Here is a 17,393-nt window from a genome sequence, read left to right on the forward strand (position 1 = left end):
CCCGCGTTCACGCAGGGTCCGGAAAAGGGCCGCGCGGCACTTCAAGGGGTGTGAGAACTACCTAAAATTCCACAAGGCCATGGTTTCAAAAAGTAGTAAACACTCTTTACCAAGTCAAAAATACAAACTATCAGCAAATTATAGGGTGAACTCTGAGAGTCGATTCTGGAAAATACAGCACATTACACATTCACCCTTTTGGTAATTATATTATTGTGTACTTACATCACAATTGACCAACAAAATCACCACTATTTTCAATTATATCGTCAATATCAGCTTCATCTAATTCATCGAGTTCCATACTGCCCCAAAAAGAATTTGTTCCACCCTTTGATACCTGCAAAGGAACTCTAGCCTCTTGTATTATTGCCAAAACTTCTTCCATACTTTGGGAGGGGTTATTTACATCGACGCACTGGTAACTTCCTCCTTCCATCAGTTCCACTGGCAAGTTCTTCAAAAACCAGGGATGCTTTGTAATTTCCGGAATGGTTATTCTCTACAAAAAGAATCAGCAAATCACCATCAATATTGTATTATGCTTTAGGCACATCCGCAATACTGAGGTGCACTATGTATTCTTACTAATCATGAAACGCGAATGCAATTTTATGGAAGGAAGAATAAGGGAGGGCCTTTGGTGGGATTGAACCTTTTGTCTAAGTAGAATATATTGAGACAATGAGGTAATTTCTGGACATAATACATGAACTCTTCCATGATCCACATCTTTGTTAGAGGACTTGATGATTTATTACCTTTTCAGGGTCTGCCACAAAAATCCTGGATAAGAGATGGCGGCATTCGTGGGAAATTTGGATTTGTTCGGGAATTGAGTAGCGGACACTGAGTATTTGCTGCACGGAAACTAGCCAATCATAATGCTGCAGTAAATTGCTCAATGCTGGACACTTGCATTAATAGAATGATCCATTTAATGGAGTAAATTAAGGGCGGTGCACTAAGCTCTCGCTCGGGGTCCGGGAAAGGGTCGGACCACAAGGGTCTATTTTACGCGGTCTTACCCTGCATTTCTGCAAGAGACCGTTTCCACGGCTCGAACTCATGACCTCCTGGTCACATTACAACAACTTTACGAGTTACACCAAGGCTGCCCTTCATTTAATGCAGTAATTTGATAAACAAAATTCGGGGTAATCCACTAGAAATCTAATTATGTTGCCATCACTTACAGCAATAGTCTTTGTAATGTTTTTTGGATCACTTGAATCTTGAAATGGATAAGCTCCAACTAACATTACATATAAGGTGACTCCACATGACCAAACATCTGCAAGCTATGGTTCCAAAAATTAAAAGGAGAGAAATGAGTATACACGAGAAACGTTAAGGAAAATTTCTGCAAGGAAAAAAGAAAGAAGTAGCACCTTCCCATCATATTCTTTCTTTGTTAGGATCTCTGGTGCTACATATGCAGGCGTCCCTACAGTGGACTTAGGTTGAGAATGAAAGACAGTTGACTGCAACAAGTTTAGCAGTTAAGGAATATGAGCTTAAACCTTGAATAGCAGCAAGAATTAAGACTTGAGAAAAGATCAGTAACCTTGGAGTACCCAAAATCACATATTTTGACCCGTGGTGCAGCACTTCCGTCGAGTAAAGTGTTTTCCAATTTGAGATCTCTATGACAAATTTGCTGCAATAAAATACCAGAAACATATACTAAATGACAAGGAGGACTGAATTAATGAAGTTCACAGCATGAGAATATTTGATGCTGTACCATGAAATGGCAGTAGCTAACCCCTGATATCAATTGTTGAAAGAAGAACCTTGCCTGAGTAAAAAGTAAACATAAGCAAAAACTCAGCTGATACTAAATTAGAAAAGAGCCTGCTCAGAAATACTGCAGTGAGCATTGTAATAGGAAATTAGTACTTTAACTTTGACATTTTGCATAAACACATGACAATAATGAACTTATAACATAGCAAGTGACACTTCCTAAAGCACATTACTTCGTGGTGTCAACTTATAAGATGGCATTCTTGGAAGCATCCACGGGTGTGGCCTAGTGGTCAATAAAGTGGGTTGAGAACCATGAAGTCTCAGGTTCTGATCCCAGCAAAGGCAAAAATACTAGGTAATTTCTTCCCATACAGATACTAGTCGAGGCGGGATTAGTCGGGGTGCCTGCAAGCTAGCCCGGACACCACAGTTATAAAAGAAGAAGAAAAAAGAACGCATTCTTGGAAGTTAAAAATCTACTTTCGCTACCCATTAACGGACCCATGATTTGAGGCCTTTTAATGTTCTGCCTCTAACAATGTAAAAAGCATATTACCAGCGGACCACCCCACATCAAAGGACCATATGAATGCCATATATAGTAGACCACTACAGTACCATGAACTTATTACAATGGAGATAAAATTTGTTAGCGGAAACGTAAAAGAAAGAATACAAGATTTAACGTGGTTCGAATCAAAATAATCCTACGTCCACCAGAGAACAGTTGCCTTTATAATATTAACAAAGGAAGAGGAGATTTCCCAATTACACTTAAGAGAATTTCTCTCTTAACTCTCTACTCACTACAATGTATTGTATTATTTTTGGGATGGTTTCTACAAATGAAGGAGTGCATCTATTTATAGAGGTAAAGACCTCCTCTTGATGTCATTGGTGACATCAAACTACCTCCTCTTGATGTCATGGGTGACATCAAAGGAGGAAGCTTCCTCCTAGCATCCACACCAACTCTTTCCACCAACTCTTCCAATTGGCATGCCATTGTTGACTAAACATAAACCAACATTTTCAATCTCCACCTTGGTTTGCGTTTCGAGCGTGTGAACAACTCTGGCCAAAACTTCTAAGCTTACTGGGCAACCCCGTTGTAAGAAACAAGAAGAATCAAACCATTGTTGAACATACCACCTCCACCTAGCAACTGTTCTCTTCGGAGTTGCATCAGTTGATGCACACCCCCGCCAAGTCCTTGCAGTGTGCAAACTTAGCGAGCGGGACTATCTTGGTCAACATGTCTGCAGCATTATCGTCTGTGATAACCTTCACGACCTTGATAGTTCCCTCATCAATAACATCTCGAATAAAATGAAATCTGACATCAATGTGTTTAGTGCGCTCATGAAATCTCTGATTTTTCATTAGATGAATAGCACTCTGACTATCACATCTAAGAGTTGATTCCAGCTGAACCAAACTCAATTCCGCTACTAAACCTTTCAACCAGATAGCTTCCTTCACCGCCTCCGCTGCTGCCATGTATTCTGCTTCTGTCGTAGACAAAGCGGCAATCGACTGCAGAGTCGACTTCCAACTAACGGCACTGCCAACGAGGGTAAAGATGTATCCAGTTGTGGACCTTCTTCTGTCAAGATCTCCTGCATAGTCAGAATCTACATAACCGAGAATTGAAATACCTCCACCACTTTTTCGAAAGGTCAGACCAACACCAGAAGCTCCTTTGAGATATCTCAATATCCACTTGACAGCTTCCCAATGCCTCTTTCCTGGGCTGGACATGTATCTACTTACCACACTTACAGATTGAGCAATATCTGGACGTGTGCATACCATAGCATACATAATGCTACCAACTGCACTGGCATAAGGAATCTTTGACATATGCTCCACCTCATCCTCGGACTGAGGCATTTGTAACTCTGAAAGTTTAAAATGAGGAGCTAATGGTGTACTTACAGGCTTGCACGTATGCATATTGAATCTCTTGAGAACCCTTTCAATATACCTCTTCTGAGAAAGATGTACAACACCGTCTTCTCTTGAAATCTCCATACCAAGGATTTTCTTTGCAGCTCCTAAATCCTTCATGTCAAATTCCTTACTCAACAGTTTCTTCAAAGCATTTATCTCTGTAATGTTGTTAGCAGCAATAAGCATATCATCAACATACAACAGTAAATAAATCATTGAGTTACCAGACATCTTCTTGTGATACACACAGCTATCAAATGCACTCCTTGAGAATTCATGTGTAGTCATGAATGCATCAAACCTCTTGTACCACTGTCTAGGGGATTGCTTCAAACCATACAAAGACTTCTTTAGTTGGCATACGTGATCTTCTTTTCCCTCAGCTAGGAAACCTTCAGGCTGATCCATATAGATTGTCTCTTCTAGATCACCGTGTAAGAAAGCAGTTTTGACATCAAGCTGTTGAAGCTCCAAGTCAAATTGGGCAACCAATGCTAGTAGCACGCGAATTGAGCTATGCTTCACGACTGGAGAGAAAATCTCATTGTAGTCAATTCCCTCCTTCTGACTGAAACCTTTTGCAACCAATCTCGCCTTGAACCTAGCATCTTCCACTTCAGGAATTCCCTCTTTCTTTCGGTAGACCCACTTGCATCCAACTGTCCTCTTCCTTTTTTGTCTTTTCACTAAGACCCATGTCTGATTCTTGTGAAGAGACTCCATCTCTTCAGTCATGGCTAACCGTCATTGTGCGGCATCCTTGCAAGAAGTTGCTTCAATATACGAGGAGGGCTCCAGATCTTTAATCTCTTCTTGTGCAGCTACGAACGCATATGCAATCAAGTTTGCTTGATTTATAAGGCGTTCCGGTTCTCGTGTCTGCCTCTTCTCCCTCCCCTTCGCAATTGTGTATGGTTCATTGACAGCAAGTTCTTCAACGCCTACATCTTCTGACTCATCTTTAACCTGAGTCTCTTGATCCTTTTCCTTGGCAAGCTCCACCGGAAGCTCCACCTGCTCGTTGTTCTTGTTTCCTGAAAACTCCACGGAAACTTTACGGGGATCAAGTATAGAGGATTCATCGAAGGTGACATCTCTACTAACTATAAATTTGAGTAAAGACAAACACCAAAGTTTGTACCCTTTTACTCCATCCACATACCCTACGAATATGGCCTTCTTAGCCCTTGGTTCAAGCTTTCCTTCATTAACGTGATAATAAGCTGGACACCCAAATACTCGTAAGTATGAATAGTTAGAGGGTTCACCTGACCATACCTCATTCGGAGTCTTAAAGTCAATTGCCGATGCTGGAGATCGATTGACAATATGAGCAGCAGTGTGAACTGCTTCAGCCCAAAATACTTTGGACATTTTGGCTTGTAGGAGCATACAACGAGCCTTTTCAAGAAGAGTTCTGTTCATTCTCTCGGCAACTCCATTCTGCTGTGGGGTATGCCTGACAGTCCTATGTCTTGAGATCCCATGAACCTTGCAGAATTCATTAAACTCTTCATTGCAAAACTCCAAGCCATTGTCTGTGCGAAGATACTTGATTTTCCGCTCCATTTGATTTTCAACCAAAATCTTCCACTCTTTAAATGCTTCAAAAGCATCACTTTTTGCCTTCAAAAAATACACCCAAACCTTTCGTGAGAAATCATCAATAAAAATGAGAAGATACCTCTTTCCGCCCTTCGATGGAAGTTTAGAAGGACCCCATAAATCTGAATGGATGTAGTCTAGCACTCCTCTTGTCTTGTGTTTGCCAGTGCTGAAGCTGACCTTCTTCTGCTTCCCTAGAACGCAGTGCTCACAGAAGTCAAGCGTGCTGATCTTCTCACCTTCCAAAAGTTTACGATTGCTCAACATCTCCAGTCCACGTGCGCTCATATGACCCAGTCTCATGTGCCATAGTCTTGCCTTGTCATCATTAGATAACTGCACTGTAGATGCATTTGCAGAGCCAACAATGGTGCTTCCGGCCAATGTGTAAAGGCCGTTCTCCAGCTTGCCTTTCAGCATGACTAAAGAACCTTTTGTCACTTTTATAGTTCCTGCTTCGCTCATGTACCCGTAGCCTTGTTCATCTAGAGTACTCAGGGAGATCAAATTCTTCTTCAGATCAGGAACATGACAGACTTGTGTAATAGTCCTCACGACTCCATCATGGCAGCGAACCTGAACTGAGCCAATGCCAACTATTGCACAAGTTGCATTATTGCCCATTACTACGGTTCCTCCACTTTTCTCATAGCTGCTAAACCAGTCTTTTCGGAACGTCATATGCAGAGTACAAGCAGAGTCTAACACCCATTTGTTTCCATAACTACTATTATTATTACATGATGTTGTTAGTACATAATCATTATCAAAATCATGTACCTGTTCAACTGTAGATGCACTCGCCTTTTCCTCGGACTTTGACATTGGGCAATCTCGTTCAAAGTGCCCCTTCTTGCCACAACCCCAACACTCTGTATTCTTCTTGTTCACACGAGACTTTGATCTGTGCTTTGATTTACTCTTTCCCTGTTGGCTAGTCCGGCCTCTCACAAAGAGCCCACTTGCCTGGTCATCTCTATCTCCTTCAATGTGCCTCCGCACATCACTAGAGTTAAGTGTCTGCCGCACTTGCTCAAGCTTGATAGGCTCCTTGCTATACATCATTGAATTCTCAATATCACGATATCCTGAAGTCAATGAAAATAGCAAAGCACATGCAAGCGTCTCCTCATCCTTTTCAATTCCTGCAATCTGTAAGTCCATGACAAGTTTATTGAACGCATCTAAATGATCGTGTAACGAAGTACCTGACCCCATCTTAAATGTGTGAAGACGTCGTTGTAACAACATCCTTGTTGTCACTGATCGGTCTTGGTATAGCCCTTCTAGCTTTTCCCATAACTGTTTGGCCGTCTCTTCGGTACCCGTACTCACTTCACAAAGCACGTTAGGTGCAAGGGATAGTTGGATTGCACTCAATGCATCCCCTTCAATCTTCTCCTTGTCGGGAGCTGATATATCCTTAGGATACTTTCCGTCAATAGCATGGATTGAACCTTCCCTCCGCAGTAACGCCATCATCTGGATCTTCCAGATATTGAAGTTATTGCGTCCACTGAATCTATCAATTTCAAACTTCATGGAACTCATCTTTGCTTGTTCTTCCTCCTTGGATCGTTAAAGAATCATGTCGCTCTGATACCAATTGTTAGCGGAAATGTAAAAGAAAGAACACAAGATTTAAAGTGGTTCGGATCAAAATAATCCTACGTCCACCAGAGAACAGTTGCCTTTTTAATATTAAAAAGGGAAGGGGAGATTTCCCAATTACACTTAAGAGAATTTCTCCCTTAACTCTCTACTCACTACAATGTATTATATTATTTTTGGGATGGTTTCTACAAATGAGGGAGTGCATCTATTTATAGAGGTAAAGACCTCCTCTTGATGTCACTGGTGACATCAAACTACCTTTGTATCCTAGTATCCACACCAACTCTTTCCACCAACTTTTCCAATTGGCATGCCAGTGTTGACTAAACATAAACCAACACTTTAAAAATTAAAAGAGGTATGAGCAATATACAGTTTGTTCGTTCGTTCGTTCTAGCCAAGACTAATTGCAGTTCCAGGAAGTGTCATTCTTCTTCTTTCTTTCTTTTTTTTTTTTGAATAAGTGGTACAAGTATCATTCTTACCTCATCTTCATTAAATTTTCCAGCATTACAGATCCTCGCAAAGAGTTCTCCTCCGGAAGCATACTCCATTACTATAGCTAGATGAGTCGGTGTCAGCAAGACCTATAAGAGTTAAGTCAATTCATATAAAAAGCAAACTATAAACAGAATTCAAGAGTCTACTTGCCACTTCATCTACATCATTTACTTTCTTTGATTATTATTTTAAACCAGCACAAGGACTCTGAAACAATCATTGTAATCCCATTAATTGCAAATTGCCACGATTAAATCACCAAACACAAAATATCTGTAAACCATCAATTCCAGCTACTATAAGGAAAAGTTCATTGGTTTCAATCTATAAGATGCAGAAGATTGCAATTAATTGCGAGCAGCAAGGTCCTTTGGTTGGGAAATAAGTTATCCCAGGATAATTATCCTGGGATTAATTATCCCGGGGTTGTTATCACACCTTCCCTACGGGATAAAAATTAACACTACAATCCCATACCGCGATTTTATCCCAACCAAATGTGGGATAAACTCATCTCAAATTTAATTCCGGGATTAATTATCCCTTATCCCTCGTACCAAACAAGCTCTAAGTATCTTGTTACTACGATTAACAATTTACCAACCAGATCATCTATTCCAATAATTAAATTTCATTACCACTTCTGATCATTAAGAAAAGGAGTTGGTGCCATTTAAGAAACATGATCACATGGCTAAGAAAACAACTTAAAAAGATTTCCTTAATAAGCCTCGATGGCAGCAATATTCAGAATCCCCACAGGAATCAATGCATAACAGAATAAAGAAAAAAGAAAGATTCTTTCTAACAGTAAGAAGGAGAGCATACACACCTCTTTAAATCTGACTATATTTGGATGTTTCAATGATCTGTGATTCATAATTTCCCTTTGCACATGTTCATCTATCTGCAACCTCAAAATAGTCAACCAAAACAAAAACATTTGATCATCACCAAGAACATATATTAACAACTACTTCAATGAAAAATCAAAATATATAATGAAGTAAAGGTGTCAAATTTAAGGTGGGGAAAAAAAAACCTTGTGGCCTCTTTCAATAAACTTGACAGCAAAAAGCTCTTTGGTTTTCTTGTCACTAACAAGCTTGGCTACCCCAAAATTACCAGAACCCAACTCCTTCACTATCTCATAACGCTCCATAATCAAGGAAAAAAGGGAAAAGGGGTTTAATCTCAGATTCTTCAGAATTCAGAAAAATTTTCTCAAAGGCTTGCGTATATTGACGTACTGAATTGATAATATTCAAAGGTAAGAGAAAAGAGGTTCAAAATATTCAGAGGTTAAGTTTTCATAAATTTAACTATTGTTATCACTATCAGCTCAGTGGGTAAGAAGAAGACAAGAAAGAGAAGCGTGTTTTGTAAGTTTTTTACTTTATTACTGCGGTTAAAGGTTTGAGTTTCGGACCTTGAATTGAAAGAGAGAGGGAAGAATAAGGATAGACACGTGGTAAGAGTTGATAACGAAACAAAGAATAGAATACAGTAGTAGATGACAAGACAACTTTCTTGTCCGTAAGGTTTGCGGGAAAATTGCCACTAATTGTGATTTTGGTAGGTCAATAAATTGGATGAACGTAGGGCTTTGGACATAAAAATTGTAATTTTTTAATAAAATAATATTGGAAGTTACGTTATAAAGTCCAGTATTTTTGAAATTTGAAATTATGATTAGATATATATTTTACTTGAAAAAATATTACAGTTTTGTAAGTGAAAAAAAAGTTTCTTTTTTGAAAAAGTGACCAAAACCACTTTTTGTTTTTTGAAAAACTCATTTTTTAAAAATTTCCAAAACTTGCAAAATATTATGGACAAAATTTATTTAAAAATCAAAAAAAAAAAAAACTTATGGACAAACGGGTCCTTAATTGTTGTGCTTCTTTTTCGTCTGATGCGCTTTTGATTTTGGTGGGTCATTTGGATTTGGTGTTAGCACAAACCAACACAAAAGAGTTTTAAAAAGCATTCCTAATAATCCAATTGCTCGATCAGGGTTTTGTTGCACAAGCTGCTATCAAGATTAATAAAATTGATGGTTAACATGATGCAATTGCATGGGACAAAAGGAAGACAATTTTGGATGGAGGTTTTAAACAGAGGCGGGGTTAGTATTTTGAGTTTACGGGTTTTGAATATTAGAGAAAAACAGTTTAAATTATTTATACATATTAAATAAATTTTTTAATATAAATATAGAATTTGGGTTAAAATTATTAAGTTCTAATGAACCCGTAGCAAACTTGTGGCTCAGCCCCTATTTCTGAGGTGTCATTGCATATTTTGGTTTGGAGGCAGGAAAGGGGACTTACATAGGTGCAACTGTAGACTAAAGAATTATCCTGAAATGAAAAGGTAGAGTATCTGCCATCATTTTTAAATTCAGGCGATGTTTTGAATACATTGCAAATGTTGATTAGTGATTTAAACAATAGATCTAAAGTGGCTACTGATTTAGCCCTTCTTCATATTGTCCTCGACCTTTGGATTTGCCTCTTTGATGAATTTCCACTCGAGGGAGAGGGGGAGAGGACCCTCCAAACTTGGGGTAAGTGCACAAATAGTCATTCTCAGGGATACTATTTAGAGATTAGTCAGTAGTTATTTTGTCATGATATTTTAAACTAAAAATCTTAATTTCAAGATAATTCGTAATATTTTTGTTTCGGAAAAAATTGAATTAAAAAATTGAAATTCAGAACGCACTGGCTAATTCCTAAATAACAGCCCTTTAGAGTGACTACCAGGTGTCATTTCTACAAACTTGGGCCATTCAAAGCCCACCAATTACAATGGAGGAGTTCCCATAATAAATCGTGATCATATCTCATTTAGAGAGGAAGGTACATTTTATCACAACTGAAAAAATATTTGGTTATAGTAGATGGTAATAGATGATTTTTTTCGGAAACAGCTGCATAATTGTTTAACCCAGAAAATAGTTTTCAAGGTCAAAGCAATAATTTTATATGACGGGCTACAAGCAATCGATTCAATTCGAAAGATATAAAATTTCGTTAATACAACGTGATAGAGAAGTGGGAAATAAATTCAATGACAGATAATATAATAAAAATAAAGCAGAGAAGAAAGAATTCTTATTGAATGATCCTTGATAGAATAATGAGCCGAACAGAGCTTGAAGGGCCGAACTATGGCTAACTTGGGAGCAAAATGCTATGAATAACAATGTATAGAATTGTAGAGAAGAAAATTAGATTCCCCTGATGGTGGTAAAAGCATGTCTATTTATAGGGCTAAATCTAAGTAACTAGTCTCCTTGAATTAAGGGTCCATTATGAGCATTTACTCAATCCATCCATTACTTTTAGAAGACTTATAACAGCTATGTAAATGCTGGAATTCCGTAACTGATGAGTTAATTCCGTAACTGATGAGTTAATTCCATAACTGATAAGTTAATTCCATAACTGATGAATTAATTTCGTAATTAATGAGTCAATCTCGTGCCTGTTAAGTCAATCTCGTAATTGATTGCTTTGTTCTGACCGTTACAATCATTTATTGCATTTATTAATAATTGATTTGTAACTGATGGTGTAATGATGGTAAATCACATATAATCCGGGATTAATTTATTCCTTCCTCATTTGTAATTATGAGATATTCTCCCGCGCCTGATCTGGGCTATTTCATGATGATTAGTTTTGGGGTTAACAGGCACGGTATGAGTATGTTCGGTCCCGGGGGTGTTTCACATATCATCTTTACATGTCATTCTTCACTTTTCTTCAAACTTTACTAACACGTGTCGCCATTTAATAGACCCACATGGCGAGTCTAATTTTCACTAATACAGATAGTCCCCCACTTTCCGGTTACTCACTATGATGTGACCGGGAAGTGGAAGATTTTATCCTTTTCATCCTTGCATCTGCCTCATTAAAAATCTTGCCAGAAAAACCCAATATGGACAAAAACCGGACGAAGGAAAAAAGAGTGCAGAACTTAGATATTCAGATGATAACTCCACCGCTTATGTTCCTTTCGTCAATAATCGGTTGGTTTACCCCTGTCTTGTTTCGGAGTTTGAAGACAAATCTTTGCCTTATGTTTGCAAAGTTTGATATATATATTTCGGCTTTATTTTCTGCCTATTTTAATGTTTGGGTTTTTGTTTCACTCTTTAACTTTGCATTAAAAATGCTTCAATGCTCCGTGACTTTATTGAATAAGCACGAATTATAAAAGCGGGCCCTTTTATGAACGACACTTAATGAAGAAGACGTCTCAACTTCATAATGGTGTAAATATACAAAAGAGAGATAGGAATTTTAAACATGTTTTTCTTTAACAATGTTTTGAAGAAAATTTTTATATTTTACTTTCATAACATTTCACATGTGTTTGTGTATCGTCTATAACTCATTTTGCAACTGTTTTTTCTTTTAACAGATTCGATATAAGCTTGCACTCGTAACTGCTTTTCTTTTGCAACAGTTTTTTCTTGAATTAGTACAAGGAGATAACTATTTTTGTTTACAACAATTTTAAATATAAGGGTATGAATTTACCCTTAACTATTTTTATTGATAATAGTTTTCAAATGAATACAAGGGTAATGCTTTTTCATCCGTAACTGTTTTCAGTTACAACCGTTTTTGAGTAAGTATAAAGATGTGCATTTTTACCCGTAACTAATATTCTGCCTTTAACCTTTTTTGAAACATTCGTTTATATTTACGAATATGTTTTTAAAGGTTTTCGAGTCATGCTTGTGTTTTTGGCTCGTGACTTTGCTCTTAACTTTCGATTTGTTGGGTAGACCTTAGGCTTGACTTGAATTTTGATTTTTCTAATCTTCTTTGCCTTCCATATATATAGTCCCCAAGTGTTAGAGCTTTGAAGTATGAAATCTCGAGCATTTGATTATTCCTTCCACGTGGTCCATTTCCTGAAAAGGAAAAACATACGGGACTCGGAGCTATATATTTAGATGATGACTGCTTAACCCCTTTTTTTACCAAAAGGGTTGTAACCTAGACCGGGATTAATACAGTGTTCCTCGTGTCTTTCGGGTCGAATATCATCATTTGGTATTTTAGAGAATTTATCCGAGTACAAATTTTTCTTAGCACTTTAAAAAATTATTTGAGTGCTCATACTTAGTCTTTTAGACTTAAAATATATATCTGGATGCATCGCTACATGTGCGATGTCTTAATGTTGCACCTTTGGGTGTATAACTTTTATATGAAAGAGGGCTCTTTTATATACTTTAAACGCTATGAAGAGGACGTCTCCTTTTTATTCAGGCATAAAATAGGATCGATTGATCCGAGTAGACTTTTAGTCTGAGGGAATATTAATCCCGATAGGATTTACAAGAGTATTGACCCCATTAAAATTAATGGGAGTATTGACCCCTGTAAGACATTGAGTTTGAGGGAGTATTGATCCCAAATAAATATATATCTTTGTAGATTTGTCCTGAAGAGACATTTAATCTGATTGGATTTTGAATCTAAATTGGAGTATATGAACATACTTCCAAGTAGAGAGGGACACATGTCCGAAATAATATTTGAGATTTACAGGATAATCGATCCGAGTCATAATACAATTAGCCATTAAGAAAGGCTTAGATATTTAGCTTGAATGGTCGTTGTTGGACCGAATATAAATCGTGTGTTTGTTCAAAGTGAACTTTATTCTGGTGGCTTATTTGCATACATTTATCTTGACTTAGATGTAACACTCTCGTTTTTTATCGTGGGATTCTTGACTCTGACATGGAGTTCTTGATCCTTTTTGTGTGCGTGTAGTATATATATTTTTGAAGAGCTCATTTAACACTGTTTGAAGTGTTTATGCTTGATATGAGTAATACAACTAACTGAGTTGAGCTGGTAAATAATGTCAGGTCAAATTGACTAATCTTCAAGTATGAGTAATCTCCCTAGTGTTTGAGTTTTGAGGTATGAGAACTCAAACACTGGAATCATAATTTGACAGTTCGTGGTCTAATAGTCCCCAGTAGGATAGTTAGTTTCAATATTGATGGACTTTCAAATGGTCCAGTTCCAACATAGGGACGGTACCGAAGCTCTTTTTATTAAATATTTTGTACTCTGGCCGGGAACTACGGAGGTTCCAAAATGTTGTCGAGGATCATACCATATCTTGATTTGAGCTATTCATATTGACTTTGATGAGTTTTTGATTTGAAGCCTTATTACCGGAGTAATTTTCACTGCTTTCTTTATAAATTTCTCGCATCATATATTTTGTTTGTTTGGTCCATGTGTCATTTTAGCTTTTGGAGCCTTGAATATTCTCAAATATAATTCTCCTCTAACAAGGCAGGTAGTACGGGATGAGACGCACTCAGAGTTATCGAGAGCATGCTTATCTTTGGGTAAAGTCCCATTCTGCAAGTAATAAATGAATTTATTATGCCAATTCCAAATTAAATTAGTAAGGCTTACCTCATTTTCATTCTAATTGATGATAGATCACAAATCACCTAAATAAGAGATGGCTCGATCCCGAGACTGTTTGATCCGAAAATGATATTTCTCAATAAGTGCCCGGAGTTGCTTTCTAAGTCAGTGATATCAACAGTAGATCTGAGACTAACACATCCGACTCAATTTTCTTGGGCTGCATAGTTTTCTTGGATTTGATCAATCGTTAAATCAATATTTTTGCTTTGAGTCCCCAAGCTAATTTAAGCCCTGTAGCATATGCTTCATACTCGTCTTTGTTGTTAGTAATAAAATATTTTTTATGAATTATATAACTACTTTCCCTGATAGGTATTAAGCATTGCCCCTAACTCGAAAAGTTTAGTACTTGTGGACCTAATTGTGTAGAAGGTCCAGATCCCAAGAATTATCCCAGAAATAACATGTTCGGGTAATATGTTCGAGCTAAAACTAATCATGAAATCTGCTAAATTTGTGATTTTATAGTCGTACGTGGCTGATAAACAATATCATATTCACTTAGTTCGACTACTCATTTAGCTAGCCTTCCTGACAGTTCATATTTATGCAAAATATTGCTTAATAAAAATATAGTGACTACGGGAATTGAATGACATTAAAAATAAGGCCTTAGATTTAGGGAAACTACAATTAATGCGAACTTATCAAAATGTAGATATGTAGTTTCCGTATCTAAGAGCATTTTATAATAGATAGGAGAATGTGTACCTTTATCTTCTTGAATTAAAATTGCATTTACCGAGACATCCGAGACAATTTGGTGTACCGGCAATCATCTTTCTCCTCGAATTTTTGAAAGTAATGATGCATTGTTGTTAGATAGCAAATTCGAATGATTCGACTTTTCGGACTAAACCGATCTTTCGAAGATCTGTAACTTTATCTTTTATGATTTGACTCTAGTTTCTTCTTTTGCTTGGCCGGATTATACCGCGGGTCAATATTGAGCATATAAAACTTTTCCTCCGGTGGTACACCTGCTATGTTAGCATGGAGGCAAGTAAAGCAATTTTTGTTAGCATGTAAAAGTTTAATCACCTTACCTTTAAATTCGGTGTCGAGTCTCGACCAACGTAAACCTTCCTATTTGGGAAGTCAATGATAATTTCTAGTTCTTCAGCATTTGACCTCGTGGCTTCTGATGCCTTCGGTTCAATAATTGCTTCCGGAAATATTTGTATAATTGTCCAAGGTTATTAATGAACCATTCTTCCTCGTGTCTATTCCATCCCGCATCTATCTCTTCTTTTTCAGTTGTTAGGTGTGGTATCTTTATAAGCAATCTCGTGGGTGTTTTACCCATGTTCTTCCTAATCTTCGTTCTTCTCCTGTGAAATTGTATAATTTAGCAAGGTAATTCCTAGCCTGTTCAGGGAGAGCCGGATCTTTTTTAGCCCGTGAAGAAAATCTCGTATCTCTTTGCTCGGACCTGTTTTTTAGATTTTTGCATTTAGATTCGAATCACCCAAGAATCACATCCACTTGATCTCCGGACCTGTTTTTGACTTTCAATTGAATGAACGTGTCCTCTATTCGAAACTTTGTATTATATCGAATGTAAATTTTACTCTTCAGTTCCGGGAAGGTCCGACATTATTCTTCTGACTCTTCAATCATATCCGGAATCACCTCGGTTTGATTTTCGAACCTGTTTTTGGACACTTATACCGTGTCTTCTTCTGTTTAAATTCCGGTGCTGCAATGGTTATGCATATCATTCTCGCGGGATAGATAGGAATTCCCGGAGGTGTTCTATTCGCTCGTTCTGTTCCTTGATCTGTTTCTGTAAGGTTAGAACTAAATTTTGCAAATTAAAATTACCCGGTGTATCTGAACCTCCTGTTCCGGAACTGTTTCGTACAGATCCGTTATAATCAGCTCTGGTACAGATAGTTGCGGTACCAATATATCGATGTACATTCTCTATTTTTCTCTGCTTGTTACTTACATATCATTATCATGGCTATTCTTCCCTTTTTATTTTGTTGGTACGCCATCTCCAACTTGGTTGTCCTCAACTGTGTTGATTGGTAAATTTCGGCCATGATGAAGGTTTAAACTAAAAACAAGCGAATATTAACAAAAATTGTTACTATCTTTGGATGAATAGCAAATTTGCTTGAGTTCCCGGTAACTGAACCAAACTGTTTAACCCAAAAAATAGTTTTCAAGGTCAAAGCAATAATTTTATATGACAAGCCATAAGCAACCGATTCAATCCGAAAGATATAAAATTTCGTTAATACAACGTGATAGAGAAGTGAGAAATAAATTCAATGACAGATAATATAATAAAAATAAAGCAAAGAAGAAAGAAATCTTATTGAATGATCCTTAATAGGATAATGAGCCGAACAGAGCTTGAAGGGCCGAACTATGGCTAACTTGGGAGCAAGATGCTATGAATTACAATGTATAGAATTGTAGAGAAGAAAATTAGATTCCCTTATGGTGGTAAAAGTATGTCTATTTATAGGGCTAAATCTAAGTAACTAGTCTCCTTGAATTATGGGTCCATTATGAGCATTTACTCAATCCATCCATTACTTGTGGAAGACTTGTAACAGCTGTGTAAATGCTGGAATTCCGTAACTGATGAGTTGATTCCATAACTGATGAATTAATTCCGTAATTAATGAGTCAATCCCGTGATTGTTGAGTCAATCCCGTGCCTGTTGAGTCAATCTCGTGCCTGTTGAGTCAATCTCGTGCCTGTTGAGTCAATCTTGTAATTGATTGCCTTGTTCTGACCGTTACATTCATTTATTGCATTTATTAATATTTGATTTGTAACTGATGGTGTAATGATGGTAAATCTCATATAATCCGGGATTAATTTATTTCTTCCTCATTTGTAATTATGCGATATTCTCCCGCGCCTGATTTGGGCTATTTCATGATGATCAGTTTCGGGGCTAACATGCACGGTATGAGTATGTTCGGTCCCGGGGGTGTTTCACATATCATCTTTACATGTCATTCTTCACTTTTCTTCAAACTTTACTGACACGTGTCGCCATTTAATGGACCCACATGACGAGTCTAATTTTCACTAATACAATAATATAACTTTATAATATATCTAAAATGTTCATAAGTCACTACTGCATCATATACAATCCAACTTGCAAAAATAGAATATCAGGGAACTCTATATAAAATCAAAATAGAGAATTAGCTAGGTGATGAGCGAGCAAATTTTTATATTTTAGGAATATATGTTGATATCTTCAAAAGAACTCCTCAACCTCTATATATTCTCCATATATAATTATTTACCATGATCGAGAAATAAAACAAATATTTAAAAGCAAATGTCATACATTTATTAGTGTTGTATAAAAATTAGTCTTGAATAAGTATTTTCGTCAACAGACAGGACATGATCTGATGCACTACTTTCGAATTATCTTTTGGTTTGTTTTCTTAACAGTATTAAACATTCCAGTAAAATGGACAATAACTGACAATGAGAAT

At 37.2% G+C, this 17,393-nt stretch overlaps 1 protein-coding gene across 4 annotated transcripts; it reads right to left on the bottom strand.

Moving 5' to 3' along the window:
* Positions 1-83: 83 nt before the first annotated feature.
* LOC104214060 (serine/threonine-protein kinase SAPK1) lies at positions 84-8,754 on the bottom strand. Of its 4 annotated transcripts, XM_009763664.2 has the most exons (9): positions 8,468-8,754; positions 8,258-8,332; positions 7,410-7,511; positions 1,748-1,801; positions 1,568-1,660; positions 1,392-1,484; positions 1,197-1,301; positions 762-860; positions 84-502 (listed from the first exon to the last, which is right to left on the bottom strand). In XM_009763664.2, the coding sequence occupies exons 1-9, from the start codon at positions 8,585-8,587 to the stop codon at positions 227-229; spliced, it is 1,017 nt and encodes a 338-aa protein (XP_009761966.1). In that variant the 5' UTR covers positions 8,588-8,754; the 3' UTR covers positions 84-226. The 4 variants fall into 4 exon arrangements, with proteins under 4 accessions (XP_009761966.1, XP_009761967.1, XP_070028346.1 ...); XM_009763665.2 differs by lacking the exon at positions 762-860 and having other exon boundaries at positions 8,468-8,751; XM_070172245.1 differs by lacking the exons at positions 8,258-8,332; positions 8,468-8,754 and adding an exon at positions 6,091-6,906 and having other exon boundaries at positions 7,410-7,501.
* Positions 8,755-17,393: the final 8,639 nt, after the last annotated feature.

The sequence above is a fragment of the Nicotiana sylvestris genome, chromosome 4, assembly GCF_000393655.2.
Source record: "Nicotiana sylvestris chromosome 4, ASM39365v2, whole genome shotgun sequence".
NCBI lineage: Eukaryota > Viridiplantae > Streptophyta > Magnoliopsida > Solanales > Solanaceae > Nicotiana > Nicotiana sylvestris.